At 40.4% G+C, this 20315-nt stretch overlaps 1 protein-coding gene across 1 annotated transcript in view; it reads right to left on the reverse strand.

The window, feature by feature from the left end:
- The window catches only part of LOC126474939 (phosphatidylinositol 4,5-bisphosphate 5-phosphatase A-like), an 80328-nt gene extending 60577 nt beyond the window's left edge, over window positions 1-19751 (reverse strand). The window contains exons 1-4 of the mRNA XM_050102460.1: window positions 19600-19751; window positions 18931-19044; window positions 13286-13363; window positions 10306-10453 (exon numbers count right to left, since the gene is read on the reverse strand). Of these exons, the coding sequence (XP_049958417.1) occupies window positions 10306-10453; window positions 13286-13363; window positions 18931-19044; window positions 19600-19613 (354 nt within the window). The 5' untranslated portion in view covers window positions 19614-19751. The remainder of the gene's footprint in view (window positions 1-10305; window positions 10454-13285; window positions 13364-18930; window positions 19045-19599) is intronic.
- Between the last annotated feature and the right edge of the window lie 564 nt (window positions 19752-20315).

Below are 20315 nucleotides of genomic sequence, written 5' to 3' on the forward strand. Positions count from 1 at the left end.
ATACAAGCGGCAGAGTAGAAGGAAAGAAGGGCCTGCAACTCTGGAAGATGATGCAAATACCCATTACAATTCTTACGGAGGATTCTCAAGCCAGAGTCCAAAGGGGAAGAGAAGGGACCGGAGTCGCCATCTGTCACCAATAAGTATGGGGTAATATCCATGTAGGTGGGGTCAGACACTGTTGGTTCACTGACTGGAGGAGGGGAAAGCTGCACCTCAGGGGGTACCGGAAGGGCCATGCCCTTGTTCTTGCGTTTCTGCTTCTCTTGGGAAGGAAGAGAAGGGCACACTTCAGTGAGGGCGGGCACGGAATTACACTGGGCATTCTTGGCGCCCACTGGCCATGGATCGCGCTGCCGATGTGGAGCAGTACATCGCCTTTCATGAGGGTGCCAGGAAGAGGAGTCCCGGGATGGAGCTCCAGTACTGGCGGCTGCCGAAGGAGGGAAGCACTTCCCCGGCAGGGGAGGGGCAGCAGCACCCGAAGTGGTGGGTATTAGTACTGACGGGGAGGGGGAGTAGGAGAGGGAGGAGGAGGCTGAAGGCATGGGGTAAATGGAGTGGAGCTGGAAGAGGAGGGGGAATTAACATAACAGAAGCAAAAGTAGAAGACATAGACATGGAATGGAGCCGGTCATACTTTTGACGAGCTTCAGTGTAGGTGAGCCGATCTAAGGTTTTGTACTCTTGAATCCTCCTTTCTTTCACAAACATTGGGCATACAGGCAAGTGTGGAGAATGATGTCCATGACAATTTACACACACTGGTGGGGGACCACCTCATGGAGGAGGCACCCACAGTCACCACGGAGGGGATCAGTGGTACAGCGGAAAGACGTGTGTCCAAACCGTAGCATTTGAAGCATCTCATCAGTGGTGGAATATAAGGTTTTACATCACACTGATACACCATTACCTTGACCTTCTCTGGGAGGACATACCCCTCGAAGGCCAGGATAAAGGCACCTGTAGTGGTGTGATTGTTTGGAGGGCCTCGCTGCACATGGCGGATAAAACTAACCCCTCGCCACTCAAGGTGAGAACAGAGCTCCTCATCAGTTTGGAGAAGAAGATCTCAGTGGAAAATAATGCCCTGTACCCAGTTCAAAGATTGATGGGGCGTGACGGAGACTGGGACATCACCGAGACGGTCACAAGCACGCAGGGCATCAGTTGGGCAGCAGAATATGTCTTTATGAGCAAAGCACCGGACTGCATTTTACTCCTCTATTCCACTTCGCCATACTTATCTTCAATCGTCTCCACGAAAAACAAAGGCTTGGTCATGGCAAAACTTACGCAATCCGTCCTGGTACAAACGAGGTACCGAGGGAAAGGTTTCAACCCAAGCTGGCGAGCCTGACCCTCCTCCCAGGGGGTGGCCAGGGAGAGGAAGGCTGAAGGATCAGAAGAAGGAGTGTCACATCTGCTACCACTCTTAGAGACAGCCACAGAATGGCCAAGATGTTGAAGCTTTTGACACTTCATTTGCAAGGCGTCCGCCCTAGTACCACCCACTCCGATCAGGGGCTTGCCCCGTGGGTGCCACCCAGACACAGCAAGGGCCATCTGGCACTGCAGCCATTGCCGGCAGTTCTGGTGCCCCAAACTGATGAGCATCGACTCCTGGGCATACACGAGGCATTAACAGCTCAGGTACTAGCAGTGTGATCCTTGTGGTTTCAGGGGGCTCAGCCAAGTGGGTACTTAACAGCCCCACCACACAGACTGGCTACCATGCTAGTGACCTATCAGGTGGGGGGCCAGGGTGCAAAGGGAAAGGGGGGGGGGAGGTGGAGAGGAACCTGCACCGTGGAAGCTAGGTAGGGAGTTCATCCCCAAATGGTTCACACTGAACGGAAAATTTTGGGAATGGTGGTCAAACCCAAAAGGGACCAAAAACACCGAAAAGGAGATGGAAACAGCAAACTAAACAATAGCACAGACCTAACAAAGCTAGGAGGATAGCCAGGCCATCATAAAGAAGTCCACTAAGAAGGAAAAGAGTGGGCAGGGACAAAAGAGTAAGGATAGGGAAAGGAAAGGAGACTGCAATAGCTCAGGGCCCCGTGCATGCCACACACGTACCCACAAAAGGACTGTGGGCCCCATGGGAGGTTGACGAGGAATGGACATCTCTAAAAAGAGCAATCACAGAAGTTGGAAAGAAAAACATGGATACCAAGAAGGTAACTGGGAAGAAATCATGGGTAACAGAAGAAATATTTTAGTTGGGCGATGAAAGAAGGAAGTACAAAAATGTTCAGGGAAATTCATGAATACAGAAATACAAGTCACTGAGGAATGAAATAAAGCTTAAATGAAATGGCTGCACCAAAAATGTGAAGGAACCAAAAAACAAATGATTGTCAGAAGTACTGATTCAGCATACAGGGAAGTGAAAACAACTTATGGTGAAATTAAAAGCAAGGGTTGCAACATTAAGAGTGCAACAGGAATTCCACTGTTACATGCAGAGGTGAGAGTGGATATATGGAAACAGTACACTGAAGGCCTCTAAGTGGGGAAGATCTGTCTGGCGTGATTGAAGAGAGTCGATTTAGAGGAGATAGGGGGTCCAGTATTACAATCAGAATTTAAAAGAGCTTTGGAGCACTTAAGAACAAATAAGGCAGAAAAAATAGATAACATTCCATCAGTATTTCTAAAGTTGGAGGAAGTGGCAACAAAATGACTATTTAGCTTGATGTGTAGGGTGTATGAGACTGGTGACATACCATCTGACTTTTGGAAAAAATATCATACACACAATTCAGAAGACTGCAAGAGCTGACAGCTGCAAGAATTATCGCAATATTAGTTTAACAGCTCATGCATCCAAGTAGCTGATAAGAATAATATACAGATGAATGGAAAAGAAGATTGAGGATGTGTTAGATGACCAGTTCGGCTTTAGGCATGGTAAAGGCACCAGAGAGGCAACTCTGATGCTGCGGTTGATAATGGAGGCAAGACTAAAGAAAAGTCAAGACACGTTCATAGATTTGTCGACCTGGAAAAAGCATTCGACAATGTAAACTGGTGCAAGATGTTCAAAATTATGAGAAAAATAGGGGTAAACTATATGACAAGGTACAAGAGCCAAGAAAGAATAATAAGAGTGGATGACCAAGATCGAAGTCCTTGAATTAAAAAGTGTGTAAGACAAGGATTTAATCTTTTGGCCCTACTGTTCAATCTGTACATCGAAGAAGCAATGAATGAAAATAGAAGAAAGTTTCAGGAGTGGAATTAAAATTCAAGGTGAAAGGATATCAATGGTACAATTGACTGCTGACATTGCTATCCTGAGTGAAAGTGAAGAAGAATTACATGATCTCCTGAATGGAATGAACAGTCTAAAGCAGGGTTTCCCAACGTGTAGTCCGCGGACCCTTTAGGGGTCCGCCGGCTCTTTTTAGCGGGTCCGCAGTCACCTTTGACCAAAACGTGTAAAATAATGAGTAAAATTATTGAATAAAAATGTGAAAATCAAATTCATCACAATTTTTTTTTCGTGTGTAAAACGTGTACTTTTACTTCAGGTCATATTCCCAAGCAGCCTTTGCGGTTCCTAAGTGAGAACGCATACAGAGTTTACTGCCAGAGAATGCGGCTTTCCTGATTGACTGTTTCGCAGCAGTACGGGGGTCGTTTGTGCGCCGGATCACGGCGCTAGATGTGCTGAAACCTTTTACGCATGCGCGGAGTGAGCTTTTTCCACCAATCACAGCGCTCGCTGGCACATATGCGGCTCCACGCATCGTTAAATGTGAAACTTGCTTTGTCAGTGCACTACCTATTTCATAAGTCGATTTTTGACCAGTTTATTACTTCTAACATGGATCCATGGCTGAATTCAAGATCATTGAAGAAGGGTGCGGTTTCTCCATCGCCTTCACTACAAGGGAAGTTTCCAGTTGAAATGATTGAGGAGGAGGATGACCAAAGGAAGAAAAATCACAAGAAGCTCCAAAGACTATTGATACTTCGGGGGGTGAGGGTTCCACTGGGATCAGCTTTCCATTCCCATGGGTTTCGCTCTGCAATTTAAAGTTACTGTGCTCTTGATTGACCAGGGGTCCGCCAAGGATTTTCGACTGTAGAAGGGGTCCGCCAGCTGAAAAGATTGGGAAGCCCTGGTCTGAAGAATACAGAATATGGATTGAGAGTAAATCAAAAAAAGACAAAAGTAATGAGAAGTAGCAGGAATGAGAACAGCGAGAAACTTTACGTCAGGACTAATGGTTACGAAGTAGATGAAGTTAAGGAATTCTGCTACCTAGGCTGCAAAATAATCAGTGACGGATGGAGCAAGGTGGACATCAAAAGCAGACTAGCACTGGCAAAAAGGGTATTCCCGGCCAAAAGAAGTCTACTAGTATCAAACATAGGCCTTAATTTGAGGAAGACATTTCTGAGAATGTATGTCTGGAGCACTGCATTGAATGGTAGAGAAACATGGGCTGTGGGAAAACCAAAACAGAAGAGAATCGAAGCACCTGAGATGTGCTACAGATGAATGTTGAAAATTAGTGTAAGGAATGAGGGGGTTCTACACAGAATCGGAGAGGAAAGGAATATGTGGAAAACCTTGCAATGAGAAGGGACAGGATAAGATATCTACTAAGACATCAGGGAATTTCCTCCAAGGTACTAGAGGGAGCTGCAGAGGCCAAAAATTGTAGAGGAACACAGAGATTGGAATACATCCAGCAGATAGTTGAAAGGTTGCAAGTGCTACTCAGATGAAGAGGCTGACAGGAGAGGAATTCGTGGTGGGTTGCAGCAAATCATTCAGAAGGCTAATGACTCAAACACAAGCCTCCTACATATTCTTTAACCATACTCCTATGGTTATCTGATGTAATGAACATTTGTTAAATAGATGTAAATGACACTAAAACTTTCTTTCCATTTTCTTCAAATTTATAAACACTATATTCAGTACTGATGATCAATTATCTTGATATGTCTTAAATACCAATATTGTAAAACAGGTCATTAAGCTACACCAATTAACAGAAGTTTCAGAAGTGGTAACACTGACTTAGAACATTACATTATGCTTGCTAAATGCAAAATTGATAATACTGTACAGACTCACTACAGTTATATTCCTTATGACTACCAAGTGTTGAGTGACCAACATATTACTTCACAGGTTCATCACCAAACACTAACTGACTGAAATTTACATGATTAAATACTGAACAAGGCAGTCTGAGTTCACTTCTTGGTCCTGACTGACTGCTACTGTGTGCACGACACCTATTTATAGATGTGTGTATTACAGAAAGGTAAAATACAGGGTGTACATAAAGTACGGGAACACATTCAATTATTTATTGCACAAGAACCAAACATTGTACAGGTATCATACATATGCCATTTTGAAGAGAAACCCTGGAAGTCTTTTTTTCCGATGAGTACCACCACAGCACAGTCTGGTAATTTGCTGATAGTCAGCACTAGTCACAAACACGGTTAATTCAGGTTCAGAGTGAGCTTTCAGTGTTCGACAAAAACAAGTGTGCTACAGCTGTTCAATGGATGTTTAGAACGAACTATGGTAAGAAGCTACAAACAAGGAAGGTCATTTACCAATGGCACAACAAATCTGTTACGACAGGTTGCTTGTGTCTGGCAAAGAGAAGCAAACGTCCCAGAGCGAGTGAAGGGAATGTGGAGCGCATATGAAAGACATTCATAAGGAGTCCAAAGAAATCAGTACATCATGCATCCCATGAACTCGAAGTGGCTCCACTGACAGTGTGCGAAGTCCTGCAACAGAAGCTGTCTCTGAAACCATTAAAATTGGAGCTAGCGCAGAAGCTCAATGGTGACGATGACAAATGTTTTGAGTTTTGTTCGCAGTTGCAACAACTGAATGAGGAAGGGGATGGCATTGCTGATCGCTTAATTTTTAGCACCAAAGCCAGTTTTCACACTAATGGGAAAGTGAACCAGCATAATTCTCGAATCTGGGGTACAAAGCATACACACGAATGCATTGAATTTGAGCGTGAATTCCCAAAGGTAAATGTTTTTTGTGCCTTGTCACATCGAAAACTGTAGGGGCTATTCTTCTTCGTTGAGAGCCCTGTCACTACTGGATATTCCTATTTGGACATGTTGCAGCAATGGCTGATGCCTCAAATGCAATTGGACTCTCCATTCATCTTTCAGCAGGATGGGGTCAACCCTATTTTCATTGTGATATTAGTGGGTACCTGACCACACAGTGCTGCCGCATCGAAGGATCCATCATGCAACAGAAGCGGACAGCTGTTTCATGAAATGGCTTCCCCGACGACCAGATCTCACTCCATGTGACTTTTCTGTGGGGACACATTAAAGATCTGGTGTATGTACTGCCTCTACCACGTGATGCAGCAGAGCTCTAGGACAGAATACGGGAAGTGACTGCCACAGACGACGATGCCATGCTGGGACTGGTATGGCAAGAATTTGATTACCATACTGACGTCTGCTGGGTCACCATAGTTCGCATATCGAATGTTTGCAAAAAAAACTTTCAGAGTTTCTCATCAAACTGCAGTATGTATGACATCTGTAAAATGTTTAGTTCTTGTGCAATAAATAATTGAAAGTGTTCCTGGACTTTAATTACACCCTGAACAGAACTATTAAACCTACTGAAAGGATAGATTGTATCTCACCACATAGACGAGGTACCGAGTTGCAGACAGGCATAATGAAAAATACTGCTAAAATATTAAGCTTTGGCACAAAATCCTTCTGAAATACAAAACATACACACATTCACACAAGCACAACCAACTCATACATGGTTTTGTGTGTGTGTGTGTGTGTGTGTGTGTGTGTGTGTGTGTGTGTGTGTGTGTGTGTGTGTTTTATACTTCGGACAAAGTTTAATACATCAGCAGTCTTTTATACATTGTGTCTGTGACTCAAATCCACCCTGTGTGAGATGAGTAGCTATCTATCCTTTCCCTACTTTTGTTATTCCATTCAGGACATTCCACTGTTTGGATTATTACTTTTTAGACAAAGGTGGAAAAAGTGAAAGACATGTACCTATATTAGGAAATGAAGTAAACGTGTTTATAATTAGAGAATGGTAGAATAAATTGTGTCTATGAGGAAGTTTTAATATGCAAGGGGATCCCTGAAGTTCATCAAGATCTTTCTAGAAAATGGAATTTTTTAATTGGCATAATTAATAAACTAGTATCATATTTTTGTAAAAGCATACATTTTTGGAAAGAATTACATTTTAAGATTGGAAATTCTAGATACATAAATTTTGAATACAAATAACTTTTGAAATATTAAGCTTTTGGACAAAGTAAAATGTTTGTTTGAAAGAGGAGAATGAGAGCTTTCAAAATTGCTATCTAAATCTTAAAACAAAGAATTTTAGCAGGCTTGAATTTTAATGTGTGCGTGGTTCCATATTAAATTATAAATATTTCTTTAAATAAAATGTTTGCATATGAACTAAAGATATTATTGTCATCAGCAATTGGCTATGAATAATCAAGTCCAACAAGCATGAAAAATTAGTTATTTTATTTAACCATGGAATATGGCCTGGTAGTGAAAAGAGATAAGACGGAGCAAATTACTGGCATCAAGAATGGGTAAGAACAAGTAGGATAATCTCACTTTTGTATTTTACAAAGCTTTTTCAGGATGATATTCAATTCACCTTACAAAAAGGGGGGAGGGCCCATTTCAATGAAGGGTACCTTTCAACTATTTGAATTTCTCACCTCTTGAATCTATATTCAGTTGGATGACAGGTAAAAATTAAGCTCCACAAAAGAACAATAGCTAACAATGTGTTCTTCTCCATTATTATCCATAAGAGGATTGATATTCCATAAATACTTTTCAGGTGCGTACTGTGAATGCTCAACTCTTTTCAACAGTGCATCCTAATTTCTTTAAGTCAGCTGATGAAATGATTTATCTACAAAATTAATTAGAAGATTTTGCACCTCAATATCCTTTAAGCCGCTCCAAATACTTTCTCTGAAATAATTAGTAGTGCTTTAACCTTAATAGCTGCATAAGAGGCAGTTTCCACACTGTTTAAATCTTTCCAGTCCATCTAATTTTTTTTCTAATAATTTATTAATATATGGTACAGTAGGTGTAAGGTGTTTCCTTTTAGACTTGGGCAATAAGTATGAAGTGTACGTGATAAACTTTTCTTAGTTGAATGAGAGTAGATCAGCTATTCAATGAAAATTTCGTTAGCAGCTCATTCAAAAATGATATTTCCTTTGCCATGTATCACAATACTTGCAGCACATGAAACAAACTTGACCTTTTGCAGTATCTGATGGAAGATTGTTAATATTCATACAGAACTTAACAGGGAACCTTTAAGAACACCACATGCAGTAATTTTCGTTAGGTGAAGTGTGGCCATTTAATTCAAGACACTTTTGTATCACTATCCTTCGTGATTTTACAGCAATTTCTGTTACACTGTAACTTTCTCATTTATTTAGTGCGCATGTACAAGGAATACATATGAAGAAACTTATAAGGTTTCATGTAACGCATGAAGACCTGTCAAGCACTTTGACAGCTGTATCTGCACAATCTAATTATTGTTCCTCAATCAGTCTGGCTGTAACCAGAAAAACTATGTGCTTTAATAGAGAGGCATCAATCATCTTGTGGTGAACTGTGATAGCACTACACAGGATCAAACTTCTGATAAAATCCCAACATTTGAAAAACATGCATAAAACAAATGTGATGTTTCAGTATGTCACCTTTTTCATCTCAATCATACCACCCAACACAACCCCCAATTCCTTGTAGAGCTGCAGTGTTGGCACAGTGTAATATGCCAGGAAAATATAGCGATGCAGTTTCCATGTGTACCTATAGTACCCTCCCTGGGTTCCACTGGTATGCAATACAGGAATTTATTGTGGGCTGCTGCCAACACCACCACAGACATGCACGATAAACAATTTGACCACAAATACAAGCACATCATGTTTGTTGTCCCACAAGAGGTGCTGCAATTTGCACTGCAATCACATAATAGCTGATCATTGTGGAAGTATTCTTCTGCTGAGCAGCTATAAAGGACACCACCCAGCCCATCAGAGCCAGTCCTTGCTAGGAGTCACTCTTGGGCATCATGCCAACTACAAAAACTGGTCCCTCAATCTGATCTTCTGTAGATCAGCACTGTTGCCTACTTGGAGTCATGTCTGAGTCTTCAATCCAATCCTCATTCAATTTCTTCATACTGGCTACTGATACCCTCACTTCGAGGCACACCCAAGCCATCCCTCTACATCTAGTCGAAGTTCTCCATGCTGGGCTTAACATCAGTCACACCTGTGGCCTGTCTGTGTGCAACTAACCTTGCACCCTCCTCTGCCAGCCACCTCATCAGTACATCAGAGGGAGCTATTTCTCCACAACAGCCACATCCACATTTGGCTGGCTATGAGCCTTCACCTCACTGGTACATCTCTCCTGGATCATCCTCAAACCCTACTGCTCATCACTGATAAAGCTGCACCTTTGCCATCCTCATAAGTAGTTTCCTAGCACATCAGTGCCTACCAGTGGACTGGAACCAAGTACTGTGTATTCAAGTCTGAATGACTTGTTTTGTTGTATTCCATTTGAGTGTAAATAAAGTTCATAGCTGTTTCTGCCTGGGGCACATTATTTGGCATGGCTCCCTCGGCCACAGCACAGAAGTATCCTACACATGAAGAAAGAGTTGTTGCAAATGTAGCAATGTTCTGTCTTGCTTATGTGCCTACTGATGGCTCTGTACTTCAACTATCTGGTGAGTTGTTAACTTTACTCCTTCCATTATCTATAACCCACCAGCTGTTCCATTATGATACAAAAATACATTACAAACAGCAATGCAACTACTGCAAATACTGCACAGAAGTGCAGTTTGGCCACAGGCTGGTAGCTGCAGACAAAACTAACCTAGTTATCCAAAGTAGTCTAATCTCAGGAAATCAATAAGTAGCAAGCCCAGTATGCATATGATGGGACATTAATGTATCATCTTTCAGGTGTGGACACTATTTCTGCAAAAATTATATACTAAAGGATGATCAAAGTTCTTATTTCAGAAATTAACAGGTATGTACAAGAATGAGTTAACAATGAAATTATAGTTTACTAAATTAAAAGACAAAGGTGCACCAAATGAAGTCGTGAATAATGTCAAACACTTTAGTAATAGAATCACTGACAACCCAATTCTCCCATTTTAAATATGCCTCAACAAATGAAAGAAAAGAAAATGGCTCTTACCCAGATACCTCCTAAACCAGTTTTTGTGTATTGTGTCTCCATATCTCTCACATGCAGCAAATGTTTTCTAAGGCAAAACAAACTTAGAAGAATTCCTTGGAGTCTTATGGTCTTCACCTTTATGTAGTCACGTTTTGTTAATACATCTCTAAAAATAAAAAAAAACAATACAATAACAGCATTAATGATACTTAACATTACTCTTTAATAGTTATTCCAACAGGCACAGTTTTTCAAATTGTTTGAAGTATAAGTAATTAGTAAATAACTGTGCATACATTGCAGAAATGAACTGTAAGTCACAAAATTCAGCATTATTTTTATATTTGATTTATTTCATAGTTTTATAAAAGAATAAAGAATGGGGTAATGAAAATAGTAACAACTGGCTGAGGACTGACTTACGATAACTGGTGAATATCAGTTATCAGTGTCATGACTGAAATATTAATAGCGAAAAACACACACACACACACACACACACACACACACACACACACACACACACAAGGAGGGTCGGAGAGGATGGAGGGGAGGCGAGGGGAGGGGAGGGAGGGGAAGGGGGGAAAGGGACAGGGGGGCGAGATATATTTTGTACACTTCTCAATATCAATTTCACAGTCACATGACACAGTGTTTTAATTACTGACTAATGCATTCCTCTATGGTGCAGCTATAGCTGAAAAACACAACATATGGGATAAAATAAAACAGGAAAGAAAGAATAAGACAGAGTATCACTCAAGCATCGAATTCTTAGAAGGTCAGCAGTAATATCAGATAGAAGAATAAAATACTAACAAAACATTGGTTAAGAGTGAAATTTGCTGACAAAAGTATGACAAGCAATAGTGATCATTATAAATACAGTATATAAATAAATTTACAAATTTATTGTTCTTTTCTCAGTTCCACAAACTCTTCTTTTGTCTCTCTCTTTTATCCTGTCCCCTGTTGCTTTTTCACCTTCCTTGTTTCACCCATAGCTCTGTTTGATTCTTCTTCCCTCAAAAGCCTCTATTCCAATATTCATCTTCATGTTTTCCACAAATTATGGATTTGCTCTTAATATCTGTCATTTTTTTATAGATGTAAGCCCTTTCCTACTGCTCCCCTCCCCCCAAAGAAGTGCTCCAGGACAATCTTATCCTTATAGCACTTTTGTTCTAATAGTAAGTAGCCTTCCAGAGACATGCAGAAATAAAAATCCACACGTTCATTTGAATTTGCTCATCACTGCGACAATTTTCTCCTACTTTAACATGACATTTATCATTATTTTATCTCAGGCTGGATTCTGCTGCTGACAAATGTGATGGAAAAATACATAAACAGGAGTACCAAGGCTTGTCTTTTTTCTCCCGTAATCCTTTACTTGGATAGATAAAGCTAACAGCTCCTCGAAGATCTAGCTGATTTGACAACAAGGAAAACATTCAGCTAAACAGTTGTTCTGCTACTGCCAGTACTAAATGAACAGCTTGTTTCATTGATAGTTAGGCCTTAATACTATCTATGATAGTTGTTCAAAAATTTATCTATGAGCTTCCTGGAGTCTGTGCAAGTATATCAAGTAGTGCCAGCAACTTGGTCCCATGACAGGATACAACCATGTACCAGCGATGGTAATCACCTCGTATGTATGGAATGACAAATGTGGAAATGATCTTGGCATACAAGCACACTGGCTTTCTATTCTCATTAAAATTATTGGTAGCAAGGAGCAACAGTAACAAAGAAGGCAACAAAACAGACTTCCAGGGAATTTAAGTCAACTCAATGGTCTGCAAATTATGACGGGAGGGACATGATGGTTAAAGTTGTTATCTTGAAGATCAGGTCACCAAATGTCCACAATAAGCATTCCCCTGATAACTTTAATCACAGTCCTGTTTATTATTTTTTATGAACAGTAAAACTGGACTAATTTTGTGGCACAAAGTGAACTTCAACATTAGCAAAATAGTTCTCCAAAAAATTTATTTCCCCATGTAACTTGGCTTTAAAAGATGACAATAAGTAAATGATGTTGCACAATGGACAAAACTTAGTTGTGAAGAGAGTACATTACATTCAATGTTTATGAAAAACTGAAGCACTGGAATTAAATACCAAGCAAGTTATTCATGTGAGACATAGGTGCACACATGTTACACTGTGAATAAAAGCAGCAAGGTATTATTGGGCAGACAGAAAAATGCTGATTGATGTTTGAGTGCTGCTACATGTTTAATGCACAATGTGCCTCCATTTTTAAAAAATATCAGCATATAGTGTGTTTTTAACTGTCTATATAAAAGGCAATGTCCTCACTGACTGACTGACTGACCCACTACCACCCACCCAAAATCGCTAAGTGTAGAATCATGAAATTTGGTGAGGGTGTGGATCCTACATTTTAAACATTGTTTAAGAATAGATCAGTCGAAGTTTGACTCCTTAGGGGATGAAAAGTTTTCTGAAAATATATCATTATTGAAGTAATCTTGAAGCTAGAACTACAAATATTGGTATTTGGTTTCTCAGTCACAAATAAAAAAAAAAAAAAAAAAAAAAAAAAAAAAAAAAAAAAAAAAAAAAACAACAACAAACTGTTTCAGTATTTTTGAAAATTCAACTGCTTATAGAGAAAAATAGTGTGTGAAAGATTTTCTGAAAGTAAATCATCATCACAGAATCAATAAAGTATTCTTGAAGCTACATCTATAAAAATCTGAATCTGACTTCTCAGTTTTTAGTGTTTTTGGAAATTCAGCTCCCTAAGGAAGCAGAATTGGGGATTACCACTTTCATGAAATTATTTCATTATGAAAGCATTTTCAAAGATAAATCTATAAAAATTTGTATTTGGCTTCTTAGTCAGAAATAAAAAAGAGCAAGTGTTTCATTGTCTTTGGAAATTTACTCTCTCTGGTGGTGAAACAGGGAACAAAAAATTTTGAGAAAGTCTGTCAAGTCTACACAAGCAAAGCTGACTTACTTGAAAACATTGGTCCAGGGATCATCAAATATGGCATCCATCAGAATGTTCTGAGGCTGCGACTTAACTTCTTGAAGACTGCAACACAATAAATTTAGGAATTATATGTTCAAAACTGAAATTTAAGAGAATCAAAATAACATTACCAAATGTGAACAGTAATGAGGCCAGTGGACACAGAACAAATACTTTCAGATGTGGACTGTGCCGGAAGGAAACTTATCACACATAATCAAAATGATTTTTAATAGAAATTTACACTATATAGATTCTCATTACCTCTCCATTCTGGAGATAATACTAAATAAAGACTACTTTTTATAGTTTTACAGAGTCAAATTATCACTAAGTTATGATACAGTGCAGCAATTTTTTTTTCTTCATTCTTCATGGTGAATAATGAGTAGATGTTAGGTTTTCATGTGAATTGATGCTATTTGAAACTGACACTACTTCATATAATTGTGTAGACTTCCACAGTACATTTCTTTGCTACCTTGGTGAGTTTACTTAAAGATGTTAAATAATGTTGTTTACAATCTTTATACTTTACATTGTACAACCGCCAAATTTATACTAACTGGATGACAATTTTTTAAAAAAATAATTTATCTTCAAACTGTTAGCAAATGTCTCTTGCACCATCATAGTGTTAAAAAGGTCAACACTTACAGATTTTGCAATGCTATCTGAAAATAGAGATAAAATACTGAACTTTGGTATGGTATGGGGAAATACGGAAGCGTGGGGGGCAAACTAAATATAAACAAATTTAGACGCCTTGCGTAGCTACAATGTGTAAGTGAAGACAGCCATGCCTGAATACCCACCCACCTCCCCAGCGGTCGTAACCCCTGCAACCCATAGAAGATAAAGATGCTTCAGTAGCTGATTAGTGTTTTTTGTCTTTTAAAAAAAAAAAATCTCACGGGATAGAACGAACAGATCAGAAAGATAAATAAAATAAGATAAAACAGAACTGGAGACAGCCACACTCAAACCAAACTCCGCGCCGTCATGAGGTCACACACAACAACACCCTTACGTCACGGGTCAAAGCCGACGCGTTGGATCGGACGCTTCTGTCGACCCTGGTATGGTTGCATAGATCTGTAAATAAAGTCAGTCAGCTTTCATCTACATCTGAGCCTTTCCCCCTCATCATACTACTCCTAAGGTGTGAATCACCATTCCCCAACCCTCTCTCCTGCCTCTTCTTCCCGTGCTCACTCCACCCACCAGAACCTCTCATTTCAGCCTGCCTTATGAACTGCAGTCATGGCTCTGTGTTCTCATAGCAATACAGTTTTTGTGTGTGTGTGTGTGTGTGTGTGTGTGTGTGTGTGTGTGTGTGTGTGTGTGTGTGTGTGTGTGTGTGTGTGTAAGGATTTGTCCATAAAGCTAGTGAAGTTTGCAGTCTTGTTTGTGTGCGTGTCTATGACACTCAACAGTTCTTCAGTTTTGTGAGTTGTAAACAGACCTATTTATGCTTTATGCTATTTTTGTTGAAAGCTGATATTCTGTGGCCATCGCTGTATACAAAATATAGATTGACTTTTACACAGAAGATGACAACATCCAGCCACTTTTTGCAATGCTATTTATTTATTTAAATAGTGCCGTTGCAGGTTCATCTTCAGGTGGTTAGTTCATGTTAAAATAAATTTTACATTAGCTACTTTTTGTTTTCCAAAATGACGAAATTTCCTTGGGGTGATGGCGCCATTGAAAAATCCACATCATTATGTTCTCGTGCTGACTGCTTGTGATCATGCAGCAACTAAGACTGTATGAAGCACTTTATGTATATTTATGCAGATAAACAGGAAGAAGTTTCACCACACAGAAATATGTAGAGAAGACACGATACATGTTCCCAGCGATGATGTCGCACTCCCCGAGTTCCTTCGTGCTGCATTTACTAAGGTAGCGAGCCATGGTATGAGGTCACTTAAATGTGGTAAGGCTGATTTCTGAAGATTATTTGAAACAATGCAGTGCTCTTCAGTGATCATGAACAGTTACTGCAATGCCTTTGGTCCACCATGGCACCATCCGGCAAAAGAGAGGACAAGTAGAAAGGGGAATAGTAGTTACAGCAGCATAGCATCGTGTATGAGACGTCTTGCAGAACTTCATTGATGCAACATAACAGATGAGGTGAAGGTAACACCAAGAGGCGTACAACTGACAGTTTGCTCTTCAAAGCACCTAACATGATGGTCAGTCCACCTTGCAGTGCCAAGGAAGCAACAGGATCACTGGAAAGTGGCCACTGTCACAAATACTGTCACACAGTGACCTATCTATTGAAGCCATGAGATTTGGGAAAGAGATGGACGTCGGGTCAATGACTGAAAAAGGAGCATGGTGACAATAAAATGGGTAGGAGAACCATCACTGAGGATACAGGTCATAGGCGGTAAGAAGCTGCTCAACTAGAAGGCCTGTAACAGACTAAGTGGTACTCCCCCAAAGGGGATGGTGCATACTGATTTCCTAGAAAAGGGGAGTGGGCGAGTAGTTGGATTAGTGTTCAACTCAGTGCAAATAAGTGGCCTGCCTAGAGGTAAATAAAGATTGCAAGTGGTTATTGTTGAGGTTGTTTGCACTTGCACTGCTGTTGCTTCCAATATGGTATTGAGAGGAAGGCACATTTAAATGACATCTGTGCGAAGCAATGTACAGACCCCTCCAGATGCCCTCTCAGCGCCAGTACAGTTCTGACAATGCACTACACTGCACCTGGAGCATAGAGGAATAGTCATCAGTGACGTGTGTTTCTTATAGAGCAAAGCAAATTGCAGAAGAGAAGGAAGTCAGGTGGAGACTTCCAGCAGGTGCCAGTAACACCAATTACAGTTCCACTGAATTATCACATTACAGGTGTCCAGCACTTGTGAAGGGCCAGGAGGAGCAGTCACACCCCAGGATCACAACCTGTCCCTGACACGGATGAAACCACATCAATGAGCATTAATTCAGAATCCAACAGCATGTGAGGCTCTGGCACCTTCAGGATCATCAGATTAGCCTTGTCCCGATTCTTCTTGTTCTCCTTCACAGGCTTTGGTGGTTGAGATCCTTGTGAGGGCCTATCTGTGATGAGAGTGGGGATGGACGGGGAGTGAATACCTCGGGGACTGTCGAGCAATTGTTCCTTCAGTCACTGGCTCATGTCAGGTCTATGGTCCATGGGTTTCCAGAGAGACAGAGACCTCTGTCAACAGTAGATGCGGGAGGAGGAAGCTGCTCCTCCAAATGGGTGCGGGACATGGTTCCCGAAGATGATGGCACAGGGAACCACAAGAGAGGAGAGCAGTGAAAGACTGATTTGAAAGAAACTGAGGTAGTGGGAGTGATGGATGTGACTCACATAACTGACCACCTGTAGGTGTTCATATATCTTTCATATCTCATTATATGATAGCGGTTAATATATTTATATTCCTGTATTTTCTTTTCTCTCTTGTAGATCAGGCAAACTGGTGACTGCGAAGGATACTGTTCCATGCAATTGACACTCAAACGTGATTGTTAACAACGACTACCTTTGTGGAGTGATTGTCTGCAGCTTCCAAATTTTGGGTCTGCCATGTAGTGAGATGACATATGCCTGAAGGGTAAGCATCGGACGTGCCTCTTGGATGATGGATGGTGGGACGTACACCTGTACATCATGACTAACTTTTTCTGGGAGGGCATTCCCTTTAAAGGCACCTATACCTGTTGTATCATCCTTGGGACCCTTTTCGACATGGCAGATAAAATGCACGCCTCGTTGTTTGAGATTAGCCATAACGCCTCGTCTGAGCATAAGATCTCTGTAGCTGATTATTCCTTTGCTACACATTTTTGTGTGTGACACTAGTCACTGATATATTGCCCAGACATTCAAAGGGCTGAAGAGTTGTAGACTGTATCAGATGAGGCTTTAAGTAATGGCTATCTATTACACTTTTTCCAACGTCTTTAAGTGTTTTACAAGAAATAATGGCTTCATCACAATACAAGTGTCCCCAACAGTTTGGTCATACTTAGTAACGGAGAAATTGTTGGATTCCCAGACATCTGGCTTGTGCCTCTTCCTATGGAAATCCAGGGTAAGGAAAGAAGTGGGGTTATAACATTCCACAATGAAATTTCTATACCTGTCTGATCAGATAAAGGTAATAGAACGGCCACTAGTTTGCTGTAATTTAATGATTTATGTGTGACATATCTGTCGTGGCACCACATATTCCAATCAAGGGCTCTCCACAAAGGCACAATCTGGCCACAGTAAAGTCCATTTGACATTACAACTGTTGCCAGGATTCCTGGTGCTCCAGAAGACAGGCTCCTTGGTACACATGGGTTGACAGCAGCTCAGGCATCAACAGTGTTGTCTGGGAGCTCAACCAAAATAGCAGCTAACGATCACATCACATCGGATTGGCTACTGCATTGGCTTGAAGTGCGTATAATATTCTATGCAGGTACTGTGTGCAGATGAACTTTAAAACTGCATGCAATAGGTGCTTTTTAAGGTGTCCTTCCACAGTCACCTGCAAGGACAGAAAAAAATTTGGAAAATGAACATGAAACCAAGAAGTGGACCAAAGATTACGTACCAAAGATTACGTCAGCCGGAAGGTGATGAATGAATACTCAAAGAAAAGAAAGCAGAACCTAGGGAATAGCCAGTTCAACACCAAGGGCTGCCACCATGAGAAAAAGAAAGTAAGTAAAATTCCAAACAACATAATGTATATTTAGTCTGGATCAGAATGAAGGAAAACAGCATACACAAGTCATTAAAAATGTTGAAATACGGTGAAGTCTCTACATTTCCCAGCCCTGTACATCAGCTGTCATGCGGTGAGGAGCACTTCATACAGACTAATGTCACTTCTGTCCTGCATGACAGCTACAACACAAGTAGCGGTAATTGGGAGTTACACTTTACTTTGTGCAAGTATTAATAAAGCTGAAACTGACACACAGGAAGCAAATGCATCAATATTTCATGCAGTCTAAAATGAAATCACTTACACATGAATAGGTTCAATAATGTTCACTGAAATCAATGACAGAATTCACACATGGATACTACTACACATTATTATTATTTTATCTTGAAAATTCACAGCAAACAATCTGGACCCAGAATTTCCTGATTTATGTGGTCTGGAGCAACAGGCATACGATGTGACAATTATTGAGGAAGAGACTGATGACCAAAATTTGGTCACCTGCAATCCCATCTCAAATACTCTCAATTCTATGGCAGAAGAACTTCTATAATGTTTCCACATTGTCCTTTTACTTATATAGACCCATATTCATGGGCTGAAAACAGATTCATTGGCGTGTATGGTCACTACAAAACTTGATAGGCCTAATCATTTTTAGAGAATAATAATAATGATAGCTGAAAGCAAGAAAAGTGTCAATACATCATGTCTCTGCAAAATTTTCTGAATAACTGACAGTCCAAATAGTATTGAGTCAACAACAAATTATTGTTCTTAGAACAGATAAACACACAAATGCTAGGCTCTTTACAAACCTAGGTTGCATACTGACAAGACAAGAAAAACAACTGTTTATTTGGATATTATACGCAAAAGTAATGAATTATGGGAAAACTGAAGGCAACATACCCTATAGCATACAAATCTGGCAACAAGTCATCAGTCATTTTATCGATTCCCAACATCTCTTCCACATCTTCTTCTGGTTGTCGGGTGGCCACATTCCATGTTACCATGTATAACCTGAAACACATGACAGGAGTAAAAACATCAGGAGAAAATGCTCATTAACCATCATCCCAAAATTGAAATCCGGAGCAGAACAGCATGGGATACATGAACACATTAAAATAAAACTTGTGATGTATTTCGACAATAATTAACTTTTACCCAACAATAAAGCCAGCTTAGCAGCTGAAAGGAAGGGTTCGCATTTCAATAGTTTTTCATGTTACGAACGGCAATAGGTCCTAAGCGACGGAAAAATACAATTTGACATGCTTTTGCTTGTTGGATTGGGCTCCAATTGGTCCGTATCTGTCTTACACACATGCGTTAGATATGTTCAAACTTGATGTGACCACTCCAGATATACAAACGAAGCAACAGTCGAACTTACGTCCAGTGATTTTCATTTGACAAGGCAAAAAATGACAACCAATCTATGATTACTTTATTGATTTTTTTTTTTTTTGTATTCGATGTGAATTATTATTGTGCATAATAAAGTACTGTTTGGAGATCATTCGCACTTAAAGCAATAAGGCTTGCTAACCGAACTTTCTGAATCATATTTACCTTAATTTATCCATATTTGTTTGGGTTCTTTCACCTAAAATCGGAATACCACCACATAACGTGCCTTACTCACTACTGACGGAATGATGTACACTGACAGATTCCCCTCAGCTTCCTTTACGTCTGCAATCCCTGCCCCTCCACATACCCGCACACGGGTTTCTCCGCGAAAAAAGCATTAAACAAGTCTAACACTTGAAAATCGATCTAAGAACTCGCCAAAACTATCGTATGATTCAGCGTAATCGAAGTAGCTATCGATATTTTCAGTTTGTCGATGTGAAAGCCGATTCACACTTGACGGAATGGCGGCATCCACACAATCCGTTAACGGCGCGGCAAGCGAGGGATCGGAGCGGGACGTCACCGTCAAGGTTTCTAGGAAAGAAAGTTTTGACGTTGATGGGCAAAACTGTGTCGTTGTCTGTTAGCATCGGAAGTTAGCCTATTTTCGCAGCCCTCACTCAGTCATATCAGTCTTACCTAAAGCGATGAAATATATTGTGAAAAATCGGCTTTTGCATGGGTTCGAGGGAAGCAATCTCTTCCATGGTGCAAAAAAATTAGTTTTTGAAAGCGAGAATTCACAACTACTGCTGCACTGGACTTACTAAAAAATATAAAGGTAGCACTGAAAAGAGAGAGCATTTCACGGCATACCCCATACGACCTTAATCAAAAAATTAAAATACTATGGTGTGGAAGGCGCTGTTACA

The sequence above is a fragment of the Schistocerca serialis genome, chromosome 1 (genome assembly GCF_023864345.2).
Source record: "Schistocerca serialis cubense isolate TAMUIC-IGC-003099 chromosome 1, iqSchSeri2.2, whole genome shotgun sequence".
In the NCBI taxonomy this organism is placed as follows: domain Eukaryota; kingdom Metazoa; phylum Arthropoda; class Insecta; order Orthoptera; family Acrididae; genus Schistocerca; species Schistocerca serialis.